The sequence below is a fragment of the Mauremys reevesii genome, linkage group 4, assembly GCF_016161935.1.
Source record: "Mauremys reevesii isolate NIE-2019 linkage group 4, ASM1616193v1, whole genome shotgun sequence".
Lineage (NCBI taxonomy): Eukaryota > Metazoa > Chordata > Testudines > Geoemydidae > Mauremys > Mauremys reevesii.
In genome coordinates, this window is record NC_052626.1 from 79,485,609 (window position 1) to 79,502,092 (window position 16,484).

General features: G+C 40.3%; 1 protein-coding gene across 5 annotated transcripts in view; it reads right to left on the reverse strand.

The window, feature by feature from the left end:
* Positions 1–608: 608 nt before the first annotated feature.
* Positions 609–16,484, reverse strand: part of LOC120405392 (intraflagellar transport associated protein) — a 60,615-nt gene continuing 44,739 nt past the window's right edge. For all 5 annotated transcript variants that reach the window (XM_039538986.1, XM_039538983.1, XM_039538987.1 and 2 more), the window contains 3 exons: positions 14,957–15,087; positions 5,851–5,976; positions 609–2,429 (listed from right to left, as the gene is read on the reverse strand). In XM_039538986.1, coding sequence (XP_039394920.1) covers positions 2,130–2,429; positions 5,851–5,976; positions 14,957–15,087 — 557 coding nt within the window. In that variant the 3' untranslated portion in view covers positions 609–2,129. The remainder of the gene's footprint in view (positions 2,430–5,850; positions 5,977–14,956; positions 15,088–16,484) is intronic.

The following is a 16,484-nucleotide window of genomic DNA, read 5'->3' on the forward strand; positions in this document are numbered from 1 at the left end:
ACAGCTGTGTTGTAATCATCTTCATGACAAAATCATAAACTTCCTATAGGTTTTTGAACCATTCTATAAAATTAACTAGAGAATTATATCCATGCTGTAGAAGTATTATAGGCTGATTCAACTTACAGAAAAGATAATTTTCCGTGTAATTTCTCTGTTTTTACAATAATTTCTATAGACCACTATTACATTTCTATAGAACCCAATTGTTTTCATTATTATTAAATTCCATGGGACTTTTCCACACGGGCAGGTCCCCTTACTCCGTTATTTTTGTAGTACAGATGGGCCCTTAGAAACAGCACTAAGAAACATTTGGATACAGGTCCAAGTTTGAACTTCCCAAGTTTGGGGTGTTCATACCTGGGAGTGTGATTTGGCCCTTGATATAGTGAGTGGGGTTAGCCCCTGCAGCTCAGCTTGAAATCAGACCCGGGGGTTGGTTTACATCTATCCTTACATGCTATTTTGAAACATGAGTATGTGAATAGTTGTTCTGAAGAAGATACCCAATATCTTGTATAAGATCGCAATTGATTGCTCTGGGGACTTTTCATTGCCATTGTCTTTGTCAGAGATTACGTAAATAAGACAACCATTTAGCTTTCTCAGAATTTATTACAATTGATTTCCTTTTAGCTGTGAGTCCATGTGATCTCATATAAATTAGCTTGACTATAAGAATGACAGTACATCTTAACCCTTGCTTTTCTTCTTGCAAATATTTCATAAACAAGTGGTAAAGCTAAAATATCTCCACTTTACTTCCTTAGTATCTGACAGTATCATAAACATGTGATATGGCTGTACAAAAGTCCTGCCAACACAGAACAAGATGTCTCCTCAAGCGGCTTTACCAAACTCATAATCATTTGAGGAGTTTAGAACTTAATTAAAGCCCTTTAAGAGAAAACGCCCTTTTTGTTTTCAGAAAGGACAGGCAGACATTTAACACCTGGTAGAATTTCAGATGCCAGGGATTGGCCAAAGCAACCAACCAATCCGTGAAAAGGATACATTCCCTTCAAGAGAACCCCCAAGGTACATGTGGCACCTCACGCCCACCTGTGCTAACTGCCAGTTCACCACAAGAAAGTTCATATTGGTGGGAATGCCCTTACTTATCACAAGTGCTCATCTCTGTGGTGCAGGGAACTCATCTCGTGAGGCTGTCAAGAATCATTATCAAGGGTTTCCTCATCTTTCATGTGTCACTTGAACTATCGTGAGCTGAATTTTTGCGGTTTGTGAAGCCAACATTTTCAAGCCCTCTCGGCAGCAGTCAGCCTCAGTAAATGAACTATGTGCTGATGAGGTCTGCTGGGATCAGAGCAAATGAATCTTTGCCCAACCCTTTTCAGTTGCCACTCTGCATCCAATACTACAGCTTCAGGGCTGCAGTAGCAGCCACAGCTGCTCCACCACAATTCTTTATGCAGGGAGTTTTGACCAGCAGATGTGCATACCTGCATGCAACTGAACTAGGGCTTAGGACCCTTCGTGGTGCAGCCTGAAAGAGGCTGCAGGCCCCTGGTGAAGTGAAACTGAACAGGTTCCACTCTCTGCTTGGCCTTTCCTGCCCTCACTTGGACTGAAGAATCTGGGCCAAAGTGAAAATCATGCTATCACTGAGTGCTACTGAAAATGAGTGGTAAAAACCATAGTGGGCATAGTTCATCCTGCTAGCCAAGTGGATATTTTGACATCCAAGCTGTTGGTTAGTCAAACTGTGCAACATATGGGGTTGTTGGATTTGTGCCATACATGGAATTTAGTTCCATGTTGATTTCTGTACCACAAAGGTTTGGCTCTGAGCCCAATATCTGAACCTCTTCAACAACCTGTCACTATTTCTGAGTAATGTGGGGACTTCTAAAAACAATTCCAAAGTGTACATAAGGCCCAATTTTGCCCTAGGTTTTCCCAATCCTCATATAGATAGGTTAGATTAAAAGACTTTAAAAGAAATGGGTGGGTGTGGGTGTGTCTGTCTGTCTATCTGTTTTAGCACCACTTGCCAGCAAGTTATCCTCTTAAAAAATTATTAATCTTTATTATAATTAACACTAACTTGTATTGGGAAAATAACTGCTCTAAACATGATTTGAAAATGTATTAGATTTTTTTTGTTAAATATAACAAATTTGGTGTTCTGAAGTGTCTGTAGGTAGAGAAGGAGTGCAAGAGGACTTTGTGTTGAAACTAACAAATGAACAATTTAAGCTCTGTTTTCTACATTTTCCCTCTAAAGTTTCTGCATTCTGATGAATCCTCCAAGATCCGTGAGATTTCCAGTTCAAAATCCTGGTCATTTTGGGAGGGGGGAAAACCCCACAGTGAAGGAACAATCCGGAGAAAAACTCAAGGGGGAACCTTGAACTGTTTCTTGTCCCTTGTGTGGATTTTTGCCATGTACAGGAGAACTGATTCTGGAGGAGAGGAAAATTAATTTAGTACAATTGGCTGCAAATAAAAAGTTAGAGAGAGAGAGAGTGTGTGTGTGTGTGTGTGTTAGGTAGGTCATTCTCTCCCCCTCTTTCCCTTCTCCTTCCTCTCCCCTTCCCCTCCCCCAGCCAAATGCTAATTACTGGGTGGGGAGGAAGGAATCTACCAGTCAGGCCCCAAAGTCTTATTACGCAGACAATTAAACAATACCAGATATCTATCTATCTATATCTATCTAGGTATCAATATCAACTGAATAAAGACTTGATGAATAATTACAGGATAGGAAATATGATTTCCCAGCAGCAGACAAGCAATGAAACGGTACATTAACAACTCAATTACATCTAAGCAGGTCAATAAAATGAGCTGACCAGCAAGTCTAACTTACTGTGCCTGCTCTCCATTATGATATTTATCTCTATAAGCAGAGGGAGAACGGATAACTCATGAGAGGCCTAAGTGAAGTATCCCGCCTCTCTGCACAAGATGAATGGTGCACCAGAGTTTAACAATTGTTCAGCATTAACCAATGAGGTGTATTTCTTTATCCCAAACTGAACCATGTAATGATCCGTCTGAATGACAGTGTATAGAACATAATATAGACCCTGAGAAGTAGGTAAGAGAAGTGCATCCATCTGAAAGAAAGGGAAGGGAGTGGCTAACTTCATCCCTAGGGTCGGGGACACAACTGTTACTGGAGTCAATAGTAGATGTGCTTACATTTACCAGGGCTAGATTTGGCCTACTGATACATTATGCAAGTTTGGCCAAGTTTTGTCATTGACCTCAATGAAAGTGGAACTGACCCTTAACTTCGCTGTGCCTGAGTTTGCCCTTCTGAAAAATAGGGCAACAAATGCAATGATACACGGCTTAAACAAATCATCCCATGGACCTGAAAAACTCTGTTTCCGAATAGTGTTGGTTCTTCAGCTTGGGGTTGAACAAAGTCTGGAAACTATGGGGATGTTTCATAGTGGTCTCTTAAACAGAGGGTTGCCTACTAGAGGTAGTCCAGCTTCACTGAACTTACATAACAGGGATGCAGTGAGCCATGGTTAATGTTTTTAAGGGAGGCCTGGATGTCTTAATACACTGGATCTCAAGGGAGATCTCAATGCCCTTCCAGGTCTCCCTTCTCATCCAGCTGAAATCTAGCTATGGCTCCCCTGCTGCCACCCCCTCATTTTATACACAGGGATCTAGCAAAACACCTGGCAAAACAAAATGAATTAAGGACAGTGTTTTCAGTCCATTTTTACCACAGCTTTAGCATAGTTTTAAAGACAGTTTTAAAAAATGTTCTCACGTTCTCCCACCAGGTTGGTTCTATACTGTTTACCTTCTCTACCTAGCCTATCTTAGGGTTTTATATGACTGCCTATCTGCTTAGTATCTGGGCACTCTCTTCTTCCTTTCCCCTGTTTATTAACCCTACCTCAAATGATGTTGTCTAATCAATCAAAACAAAAAATATCCTGCTGTCAGTGGTGCCTGTTTATAATTTGCCATATAATTGAAACAAATCATTTCCTTTGGAACGAGGATGCCCCTTTTTCACTCATGGAAACTGTTGGCTTTGGAGCAGCCATCCAGCCTTACGGATTTCATTCAAAGTATTTAAACTGCATGTTGTTCAATCCCAAAGCTATCTAACCAGGCATTCTTACCACACTCATCACTGTAATCTTCTATCGCAAAGGTAATGGTGTTATGCCAACGACGAATTGTTGGTTCACAAACTAAAATTAATGGAATTACACAGTATGTATCTGACCCATTATGGACCAGGTGTTGGTACTTTTACTCATGCAATAGCCCCAGTGTCTCATGAAAAGTAAGAAGGACTGAGTCCTATATATCTCATGACTCTCTGTGTAAGAGTAAGCATCTTCCCCAGGGCCTTTGGCCACATGGTCTCCTTTCCTCACATGCTATGCAGTATGATGTATGCACTTTTCATTCTCCACCCCAAGGTTGCTGCATTTCAGTGGTGCTGAATGTATGTCACATGATGAAAAACCTTGGGACCATTTCCTATATAAATGTATGAAATGTGCGTCTTTACAGTCTAAATTTTTGCTTGTCAAGTTAGGTAATGGGTTAAATCACTGCTATTCTGCTTCTCCTGCCCTGAAGACTTTTTTGTGGCCAAAAAAAAGAGAAAAGACGTTACTGTGATTTTCAGGAATTATACACACTTAATTCAAACCCACATAAGGAAAAAACATTGAAAAAATTGGACTATTACTGGTCTGAAGAACTGAAATCACACAGAAGGTATCAAAATCCTTCCTGGGTTTGATCATTGGTCCACACTTCTGTATCTTTTCACCTTATAATGCCAGAAAAAGAGACTAAAGGCTGAATGCTCAGTTGCCACAAGCTAATGTTTACACTCCTGAGGGAGCCAGGCAAAAATGGCCCTGAGACAACTCTGGGCTGGTTGGGGGCTGAAGCCAGCACAAAACATAGTCTAATTTACACCGGTTTATACTGACCCCTAAGGAGTCATTATTCTAGCACTGCACACATTATATGCCACTCACAGATTTTTTCTTCAACACAGGAATTCCTAGCTGTCTTTTAAGGAACCATTCCTGTCGCTTCGTGCTGCCAGAGAACAACAAAGCAACTGGAACTGGGGCTGAGAACCAGGGCTTAAGTCTTTCGAAACCCACTGATATATGTAGGAATTGTATGCATATAGGAATCAATCCAGACCCTAGCATCCAGTATGAGTACCTAGGCAAGTTGCTCTAGGGATATGTAAAGGGGGCAGAGAGAGAGGCATCTACCCTCCAGGCGGTGGAGCTGCTATGCTTAGGTTGTAAGCTCTTTGGAGCAGGGATCACCTTTTGGTTCTGTGTTTGAAGAGCAGCTAGCACAATGGGGTCCTGATCTATGATTAGAGCTCCTAGGCCCTACAGTAATACAAATAATATATACTACTACTACGCAGAGGCTACTTCAGCCCAGTGCTGCGCAGGGTTTATCAGGGGTTCTCAAACTGGGAGTCGGGACCCCTCAGGGGGTCGCAAGGTTATTACATGGGGGGTCGTGAGCTGTCAGCCTCCACCCCAAACCCCACTTTGCCTCCAGCATTTATAATGGTGTTAAATATATTAAAAAGTGTTTTAATGTATAAGGGGGGGTCGCACACAGAGGCTTGCTATGTGAAAGGGGTCACCAGGACAAAATTTTGAGAGACACTGGAGTATATGAACATCCCACAGGCTCTATGACAGACCCACGCTGGCTTCATTGCAAAAGAGCCCTCTATGATTGCAGAAGAGGGAGTTGGATTTTTCCCCTTACAAATATTTTTCCAGCTGAATAACAGAGAATGCCCAGCAAGGTCCATCAGCTTCAGTCTTCAGACTTAAGGCCAATCCTTACTTTTTTCTGTTCAGACAAGTTTATAATGGCCTTCATCTCAGCCTCAGAGAACTTGGGGGTCAATGGCACACTGTCATAGTCAAATTCTTCATCAAGGGAGAACAGCTGAACTTCATCCCCACATAGCTGCAACAGGGAAAAATACAGAAATATAAATAAAACAGCAGCAAGTAACGATAAAGAAGCTCAAAACATAAACTCCTGATTAATATTTAATTAAACTACTTTTTAGACTCCAGCACTCTCAGCTGATTAAGCTGTTTTTAAGTAAAAGAACAAATTCAATTATTCAGTTTGACCTAATTTAAGCCATTTAATGTGCCCCATTTGTACCATACTGTATCGGAATGAATACCATTAACTAATTTTTGCTCAAGGCAAGGAATCAAAAAACCTCCCTTGCACACATCTATTACATTTCCACCACTTGTAGCAGCAGGGTTGTGAGGATACGGAAAAAATAGGTAGAGCTACATTAAGTTGCAAGGATAGGTCCCACAACTTTAAGATTTTGGCTAGTTTTAAGTGCTGTTTACTCAACTGATACTGCATTTTGTAGCAACGGGAATGCCTATAAGGAGCAAAAAAGCATAATCAATTTTCAGTTATTCAATCACTGCAAGGTCTGTTTCCTTTAACCAAAGAAGTTGCTTGCAGAGGTGTGCAATGGATTATTTGGTCGATGGGAGGTACAGTATTGCAGAATTAGTCAGTATTGGGTCAGCTGACATATGCTGCATTGAATATTTTTAATTATAAATGTGTTTGGAAAAGACTTCAGTTGGCACAATTTATAAATAGGATAAATAAGTAAATCATAATATTTTAAAGGCTGCATATTAATAAGGACAAGCAGAGGGACCATAGCATAATATGTTTTCAATAAGACACTAGATAAAATTAATCCTAGAAATTACAGATGGGGACATCTTGTTAGCACATCTTTTACATCCTCCCTGCTATCCACCAGTACAGGATTGTTCCCTGTGCTTTGCTCAGTTTAGCATAATATGTCTATGGGTAGGTCTACATTGCACTGTAAACTCGGGTGTGTGGCACCTAGGTTTGTTTGTGGACTTGTTGTTTCCAACCCCATGCCTGAGCGTCCACACTGCTTTGTAAACCTGGGTTTATAGTTGCTGGACCTGGGTCTCACAGTTGGTCTAACATATCCATACTGTACTACACAGACCTTCTGACTCGAGACTGTGGTTCAAGCTGCATCCACACTGCTAAATGACAGGGCTTCAACCCAAGTCACAGTGGGACTCAGGCTCTGATCCACCCAACAGGCAGGGCCCTAGTTCTCAGGACCTGAGTGCTTGCTGACCCAAATCAGACTGATTTGTGTGCGGACAGAAGTGGGGCTTGGACTCTAACCTGAGTCAGAGCCGGGCCTCCGTGCACAGTGCAGACAACCCTATGGGGCTTCAATAATCATAGACAATTCATTATTAGTAAGATGTTTTTTTCTTGAGCATCAAGAAATCTATGCTACACAGTGCTGAACACTCCAGCCACACTCCAGCAAAGCATTTAAACATACTTAATGTCACGCATGTAGTTAATCCCACTGAAGTCAATGAGGCTACTCATGTGCTTAAAGTTAAGCACTTTAGGTGCTGTACTGGATAAGATCATTTTGCAAGATTGAGCCCCAAATGCTTTGCATGTGATGGGACACTTCAGAATTCATAAGTTGAAAATATCAAGAGTGTGGCACAAATCAGCATTTTACACCACTTTGAGTGCAAAACAGAGAAAAGATGTGTGCCTTAATCCCCTGAGCACCTTTGAAAATCTTAGCCTAGACTTGTTTTGCTCTGTTTTCTGTTTTCCACTTGAGTTTGTGTAACATGCAGATTTGTGCCAGATGCTCAACATCTTACTATTTGCACACTGGGGTTGAGGTTTTTTCATCAATTAGTAACACCTTGGATTGTTCAAGGGAGGTGTAACAAGGGGCAATGGGATAAAATTAATGGGAAAATGTGAGTGGAATATCAGGAACAATTTCCTGAGCATGAGCTCTGTTACACTGCCAACTAGTCTCCCATGGGGACTGCCCCATCTCTTGAGTCAGTTTAAATAAAGCACTGGAGAATAATTTTGTACTGGTGAGAGGGTTGGCCTGATGACCTCAGAGTCATAGATCTTTCCTATTTCTAATTCCTGTGATACTATTATTAACTTTTGTCACTCGCACTTTCATGACAGAAAATCTGGTATCAACAAAGACCTTGGCAGGAGCAGTAAAATGTAACTTGAAGCAGGCACACATAGGTTTTCTATTATAATCCACCTATTTTTCCTCAAACAAGTTCATTAAATTGTAGTCTGTGGAAGGAAATAACTAGCCTTTACCTTAGATCTCTTACAGTACAGAATCCTGGTGCAGAAGTGTTCGCCCCACCTCTTCCCCCCCCCTCCGCCCCCATATTCCCTTGAAGTTCACAGGACCACCTAAATTGATGACCTTTTGCATCAGTTTTCTACCTTTTGGGATGAAAATTGATTTTGATTATCATGGCATTTAAAGATCTTACATCAATGTCTTTGCAGGATGAACAGCTTTTCAGGCTGCAGAAGTGAAAGCAGGCATGGAAGCTGGTGTGAGAAAACTGCTAAGAATTCTATGCCATAGCATGAAATCCAATCTCAGCTCTTTTTTGTTTCTTGCATACGGATGAAAGCTGTAAAATCCTCACAGTCTTATTAGGAATTGCCATCTAGTGGAAATTCCTGTTCAGAAGACTCCTGCTTCCTATTCATTCTAGTTGGCAACAAAGTTTTGAAACACAGTAACAGGTGTAGTGGACTACTAGTTTCAACAGAGTCCAGCAGAATTCAATCAAGACCTATTGAAGGGTTCATATGGAGCTAACTGGAATTTCCAATCAGGACTGTACAATGGAACAGGCTTGTGCATCAAGGGAAATTGACATTTAAATCATAGCGCAATGACAAAGTAGTGAGTCATCCTGTTGTGTCAAAATGTCATTAGGTCATAGTTCAACAATATTTAGGAGTCTCTGAAATTTATTTTGAGACTCACAAACATCCATCAGTGAGCTAGGATTAAAAACATAGGATCACTTCATCACTTCGGGGATAATCCTGGAAAAAAGAGGCTTCCTCAAAAGAAGAGGAAATCACTCTAGCCCATATTTAAAATTCACACTTGTGTTCATTAGCTACTCAATTTAGGAGTCACATTATGCCATGGGATTTCTGCTGAGATTATGCAAGAGGTCATATTGCCACAATGAATCTCACATAATAAATCATAGACACTAGAGTTAGATATAGAAAAGATCTGTAAAATCACTAGATCCACCTCCTGCAAGAGTAGGTTTTGATCATACAGTAGATATTAAACTGATCATACTCTACACTTGATTTTAGTCACAAGGCTAAAAAGCAATCATTATAATTTTAATGAGGTTTTTTTGATGGTGCAGAGCTAACAATGCAGCAATGAGTGTACCCTCATTATGTTGAAGCATGACTCTTGTTTTGTTTTGTTTTGGTGGCAGGAGGAGGAGGGGATGGCTTACAACCAAAAATATTTACCCTCCAGTTTGCAAAATCTGCTGGGAAAAAACCCAAAGGAAATGCACAACATTAAATATGTGGGAGTAGAATCTTCCAGGTCTCAATGAGTCTGACCAGTATTAACTTAGCTTTAAGTCTCTTTGGAAGAATTAGAATGCTTTCCCTTCACTTTTTGGATGCACTTTCAGAAGTTTAATTTCTATATTTCTGTTCTATGCAAACAGCTTAAATTTCATCACCCTTCTGGTGCTGAACAGACTTACAGTTAGGAAATAAGAGTCTGATCCTGCATGTGAGTCGTCCCACTGACTTCGGTAAGGAATGGATCAGATTCCGGATCTGCAGGAGGTCAGTAACTGTGGCTCCGCTGCAAGGATTAGTGTTGCCGCCAAAAACCTTGTTCTCTGCAAAAGCTAAAACTACTGACTCTAGAACTGAACAGACTGCATGGATGGTATTTATGTGTCTTGATTTGTTTAATTCCTTTCATCAGCTGAACCTGTCTAATTCCTGAAAGTCTTTCTATTGATTTAAGTGTGCTTTGGGTCAAATCTTAGGTGCAGAATGTTTTTTTTATAAATAACATTCAAATAAAGCTCAATTGAGTCAATATCCACAAACAAGCTCTCTTGACCCACCAAAACTAAAACCCTACTCCCTCAACCCACTCAGTACCCATTCCACTAATTCTCCCAGGAGAAGCCTGTTAAAATACCATGCCATGGAGGATGCCCTTAAGATCTAACAGTGATCTATCTTAATTGTCTAAGTGTTCACTTAAGAGAAAAATCCAAAAACAAACCCTATAAAGTATTATTTAATCTCAAAATGTATTTCCATTTGCTGTAGCTGTAATAGTGTCTGATACCATGATTATAGGTAATTAAATTAAGAAAACTTCAGATTGCCGTAAACCTTTGTAGCAGTTCTACAAAATCAAATCTGTCACCTCTGCACCAAAGCTATTATGGTATTGAGAATACACATTCAGCCACTATGACCTTGTCTTGATTTGCATTTAACTAAACCATTTCATGAACATGCAGATGTGTAATGGAAAAGTGTTTGTAACAAAGAAAAATGTACAAGTAATTCCAAATGAAATTGGATATAAGAGTAGACCACACCAGACTTCACTCTGTTATTTCCTCATTGCAAGTTTCAAAAAGTCTAGTTCAGCTGTATGTCTATTTGTGTGCTTCATCTCTCAGGCAAGCGTTGAAAGCAGTGGGTTTGGTTGGTTTTTATCTTCTCCCAAGTATTAGTTCATTTCAGCCTCGTATGAAGGAAATCAGTCCAAAGGCTTTTAGATTGCAAACTGAAATTCTGATTTATTTCAAAAGGAAAAAATTCTGCTACGGACCACTGAATCCCTCACAGCTGAACAAAAACAACAGTCAATCAAGTTATTATCTTGTTATTTTTGCCTAAGGAGCTGAGAGAAATATGTGTATGTCTAATTTAACATCTAATTGAAATCTTTTCTGGAAGCTCTCTGGGAATAGAATTTGTGCTCTATTAGAGAACTGCCAATTTTCTTAAGATTGCCCATGTGATTTACTCAAACGGAGACACCTCTGAAGGAAGAATCATTTTCATTCACAGCTACCACAAGTCCAAATTAAAGAGGAAAGAATGTAATGTTCAGATTAATAACTGGAGCATTTTGCTGGAGGCCACTTTGCAAAGTAATGTTGTAAATAAAACACCCTAAATTGAGAGTTTCAAAAGCCTATTAATAGTTGGCAATTCAGTGTCTTTTTATTTAATCTCTGTGCAGATACATTGAACTAAAAGCCTTGATTCTGTCCTTCCTAACCTCTATTTTTGCATAACTCGGGGCAATCTACAGTTCTCTTGTTTAAATTATGTAAAGGGTTTTCCCCACAGATAAACACTGCTGAATGTATTGTACGTTCAAGGGAAAACTGATCAGCTCAATACCCATGTGGAAAAGATAGAAAAAATGTGTGTAGGCAGAGTACACGTAATGTTGAGCTAAGATACTTGGAGAAAGAAAGGATTGTCTGGATGTTAAGACACTGAGGTGGGAATCAGAAAACCTAGCTTCAATTCACACTTTTGCCATAGATTTCCTGTGTGACACTGGACTTGTCACTTAACCTATAGGTACGTCTACACTGGAGAAAAACCCCAAACCCATGGCAACGATTCTCAGACCCCAGCTTAATGGATCCGGGCTCATGTAGCTCACACTATGGGGCTAAACATAGCAGTGTAGATATTCCCCACTCTGGAGCCCGGGCTCTGAAACCAGAGAGAAGGGTGGATCTCAGAAGCCAAGCTCCAATTCGAGCGGGAACATCTGCAATGCTATTTTTAGCACTGTAGCAGGAGCCACGCGATCCTGAGTCAGGTGACCTGGGCTATGAGACTTGCTGCCGCAGGGGGGGTTTGCAGCATAGACGTACGGCATTTTCTTCCTCTCACCCTTTGTCTGTCTTGTCTTGAGACTAGAGGTTCTTTGAGGCAAGCCCTTGCTTTTACTATGGGTATGTACAGCACTTAACACAATAGGATCCTGATCTTGGTACAAGACTACAGGTAAAATTGTGAACCTATTGAAATCAATGGGAGTTTTGCTACTGACTTCAGTGGGGACAGGATTTTATCTTGCAGGTGCTACCATAATACAAATAATAATAATAACAACAACAATTAACAATGACACAGTGATTGGCACTATATAAATACTTTAACTGGACAGAGATAGGTGATGAGGGAAGAAAGCATATATGTATCATGGGATGGAAAGTTTATGTTCATCTAGAGAACATGGGGGGGAAGAGAGCAAGAAAGGAGGGAACTGGGGAAGCAGAAATGAATACACGGGGTGGAGAAAAAGGATGGCTGGGTTGAAAGAAAGGCATGAGTAGGAGTCAAGAAAGGGATGGCTGTCTGGGCTAGAGATATGAGTATTCTAGGGTAATGGACTCAAATCCTGCAGTAACACTGTCACAAGCTGCAGTTTGTGACAGCATTCATACAGCACATGGTACTTTTACTATAAGGGGACGCACACATGCCTAAAACCACTAGAGAAAGTGGAAGCTAAGTTGCTAGCCAAAATGAACAAGTTACTGAGTCGCTCATCCTTGTTCTCATTGCATCTGAGCGAGGGATAAACTTCAGGAAGATGAGCGTCTCTTTAACAATTAGGCACACTTGCATCTAATTTCCCCTCAGTAAACACATTAACTGTGCCATTTGATGAAAACTACACGTTCTCCCAAATCCCTCACACAGTATGTCAGGGACATGGTCTCTCCTTCAGCATCCTGTAGCATACTAGTGGTTTGGAGTATTTTTAGGGGGTGGGGCATGGAAAAGCCAAATCCCAGTAACACAGCATAGATAGCCATTATTTTATTGCCCTCCTCCAACAGCTGTTTTGATGGGCTGGGACATGTTTGGGTTGAAAGAAGGGATGGGGATGATTTTGTGCTCTTTTGAGCCTCTGGAAATAATCTTCTCTCATGTCCCATGGCAGGGTCCCTGCCCTGAAGAGCTTAGGACTTGTTTATCAAGGTATTGAGCACTCACATCACCCATTGACTTCAACTGGAATTGTGGGAGCCCAGCAACTCTGAAAATTAGCCCCTAACTATATTGTCTAAGTGGATGGCCATAAACACTTGTATAATTTAAGGTAGGAACTAGCTTCATTTTGTATCCGGTAAAGTATTGAGCATGTTGGCACACCTTCACATCCTTCCATTGTCCCCTATAACACTCCGTTTATTTTATGAACAGTAAAACCTCAGAGTTAGAACACATCAGGAATGAAGGTTGTTCGTAACTCTGAAATGTTCATAACTCTGAACAAAATGTTATGGTTCTTTCAAAGTTTACAACTGAACATTATCTTAATACAGCTTTGAAATTTTACTATGCAGAAGAAAAATGTTGCCTTCCCTTTTTTTTTTAAATAGTTTACTTTTAACACAGTACTGTACTGTATTTGTTTGGGGCGAGGGAGCGGTCTCTGCTGCTGCCTGATTGTGTACTTCTGGTTCCGAATGAGGTATGTGGTTGACTGGTCAGTTCATAACTCTGGCGTTCGTAACTCCAAGGTTCTACCGTATGATCAAACTGTTCCTCTCATAGAAATAAATGCTGCAGTGAATGGGATTTTCATCCACTTCTCACAAGCTGTAGCTTCCAGTATCATGTGCACTTATTTGTTAACATGTGAGATTTTTGCAACCCCATTCTTCTTTATGTCCTCACACATTAATCTCCTGGGATATGCATTTCAATATGTCATAGTATTTTTGTGTAAAAAAGTATATTTCTAAAGATATAAAGATGGAGGTTAACTACCATGTTATACGTCATTCAGAGGTTTTTGTTTTAATCAGAGAACCATATGGGTCAGAACTGGAAAAGACCTATTAGAGCATCTAGTCCATCTCCCTGCCAATGCAGAATTGTTAACCGTATATTTTCTAGTGCTGATTGCAAAGAATCAAATACATTTAAGCTCAGCAGGCAAAACTGCATATGCAATTCAGTAGCATCAATCCTTCATTGGTCAAACATCTTTATCTTCTTGATTTAAGCCTCATAGAATATCAATAACCAAATGAAACTAGCAAAGCTGCCTGATTTTAGCCAGAAGTAATCTTAACATTTCAGCGTCTATTATAATGATTAACCAAAAAAAACCCAGAACAAAACAAAACAAAAAACCAACAACAACACATCACCTCTGCAACAGAAAAATTCCTTATTCTAAAGTTAATGTTCACACTGGCTGATTTGTCGGGAGGTTTAAAGACTTAAAATAAGCCAGAAAGTATTCTAGACCTACATTTCTGATTTGAGTGGGGCTGAAATTCTGAGAGAAAGGGGCAATTTAAATTAAAACATATACTGATTGCTGACATGCCATGGTCCAGTCCTCTGCACTTCACCTGGTAGACAGTGCTAATACTGAATTGCATCTCAGTGACACTAATTTCCAAAAGATAAATTCTGTGATCAAGATATGTTCTAGGGATTCTTTTTTGTTTTGTTTTTTTCTTTTTTGTTTTGTTTTGGTTTTAATGTGGCATTAAAGGAATTGTTTGCTAGCTGCAATTTGGGACATGGATTTCTGCACTCACTCCAGCAAGAATTTGTGTAGTGTAATACTGTCAAAGCCATCAGGAAATTAAATGGTCCCTCATTTTATGTAATCTAATGTTTTGTTAAAAGGTCAGGAGCTACAAAGGTTTACTTGAATAGCATGTGAGCGTTACCAATTATAAAAAATGTATTGGCTAAACTTACAGGTAAGCAAAAAAGTGATATATTTCACTGGCTCCTTTATTATACAACAGCAGTGTGCATCACAAATCAGGAGCTGTTCCATCAAAGAGCATAATTACTTTAACTTGTTATTTTTTTTAATATATTTAAAAATGAATTGCTAACTCAGTTCAAGGATCACAAAGCTCTCTCTACATCCCTCTGTTCCTGCATGGAAATAGCATTAAAATCCACTCGGGAAAAAGAAAACAATGTTTAAATAAATCTGACCTCATACCTCTTGTGTTCTGCTGATTGATGGTTGTGTAATTGACAAGGTCCCAAACTCCAGATTAGTAGGCTGATCAAAGGAAGGTGTATAGCAAGTTGCTGTCTGTTCCACCTCTCCTGGAAGCACTAATGACCCTGCTGAAAACAAAATACTTGACTCAATCTTTCCACTCAATGTATAATTTAGCAAAATCATACTCTAAAATCTCGCAGAACTCAGAAGCTTGGTAGCACTTGTATTATACTTTTCTTGTTGTACAAAATATAATACAGGTACTTATCTTTAGAGCAGATGCAGTCCTGAACCAAAAGCCAGCTCAAAAAAATGCCTGTACTTTGGGGAAGTCAAATTGGATTTGAACTTGATGGCTGGCCCCAATTTCTCAAATAAGTTAAATCAAAACCATAGATCGTGGAGACCCCCAAACTCTTGGGAAGTTTAGGTCTGGATGCCCCTCTATTCAAAAGAGGAGGCAAGGGCCAGTGCAGAGGTCAGTGGACTGGGAGACAGGAAACATGAGTTCTATCCCCAACTCTGACCTGCTGGGTGACCTTTGGCAAATCACTTCACTTCAGTTTCTTCATCTGTAAACTAGACAGGATGGAGCCTGTCCCTGTGGACCCTGGAGACAGAGACTTCTTGGGGTGACTTGTGGGTGTGGTGGGGCACCTGGGAAGTTCACAAGAGAGCAATGATCCAGCCACATCTCTTCACTTCCCAGTTTTGCTGACAGGAGATGAATTTACATAGTCCCATTGTTCCATTTAGGTTATGGATGTCCCAGGGAGGCCTAGCTTCATCTAGCTTCTCCTCCGAAGATTGTTTATTGTGTCAAAGTCAGCAAGATTATTCACAGTGGCTTTGTAAAAGGGACTCTTCTTTATTAAAGAGCTGAAGCTCATCCCCCCTGGGATCTCAAATTAGGTTCAAATCATGAGCCAGAAGATGAAAGTTGAGGAATTAAAGTTTTCACCTTTCAGCCTAATTTCTTTGTAGTTTGCTCCATAAATCTTTGTATCTTAGGGGCTTGTATTGGCTCTCATTTCCATAATATTTGAGCATCTTCCAGGTCAATTAGATAGGCAAAGCCTTTTGAACGTAGAAAGAACCTGGGTAAGCTTGCTAATAGGTGTGTGCTAAGCCTTGACATGTTCAACCACTCATAGACTTTAAGGCCACGAAACCATCATGATGATCTAGTCTGACCTCCTGCACATTGCCACAGAACCACACCCACCCACTCCTGTCATAGACCCCAACCTCTGGCTGAGTTACTGAAGTCCTCAAATCATGATTCAAAGATTTTAAGTTACAGAGACTCCACCATTTACACTAGTTTAAACCTTCAAGTGACCCATGCCCCATGCTGCAAAGGAAGCTCCTTCCATTATTCGTCAATTCCAAGGCCAGAAAGGACCACTCTGATCATCTAGTCTACCCTCCTGCATCACACAGGCCATGGAACTTCCCAGAGCATATAGTTTAGGAAAAGAGCCAACCTTAACTTTAAAATGGTGAGTGATGGAGAATCCAC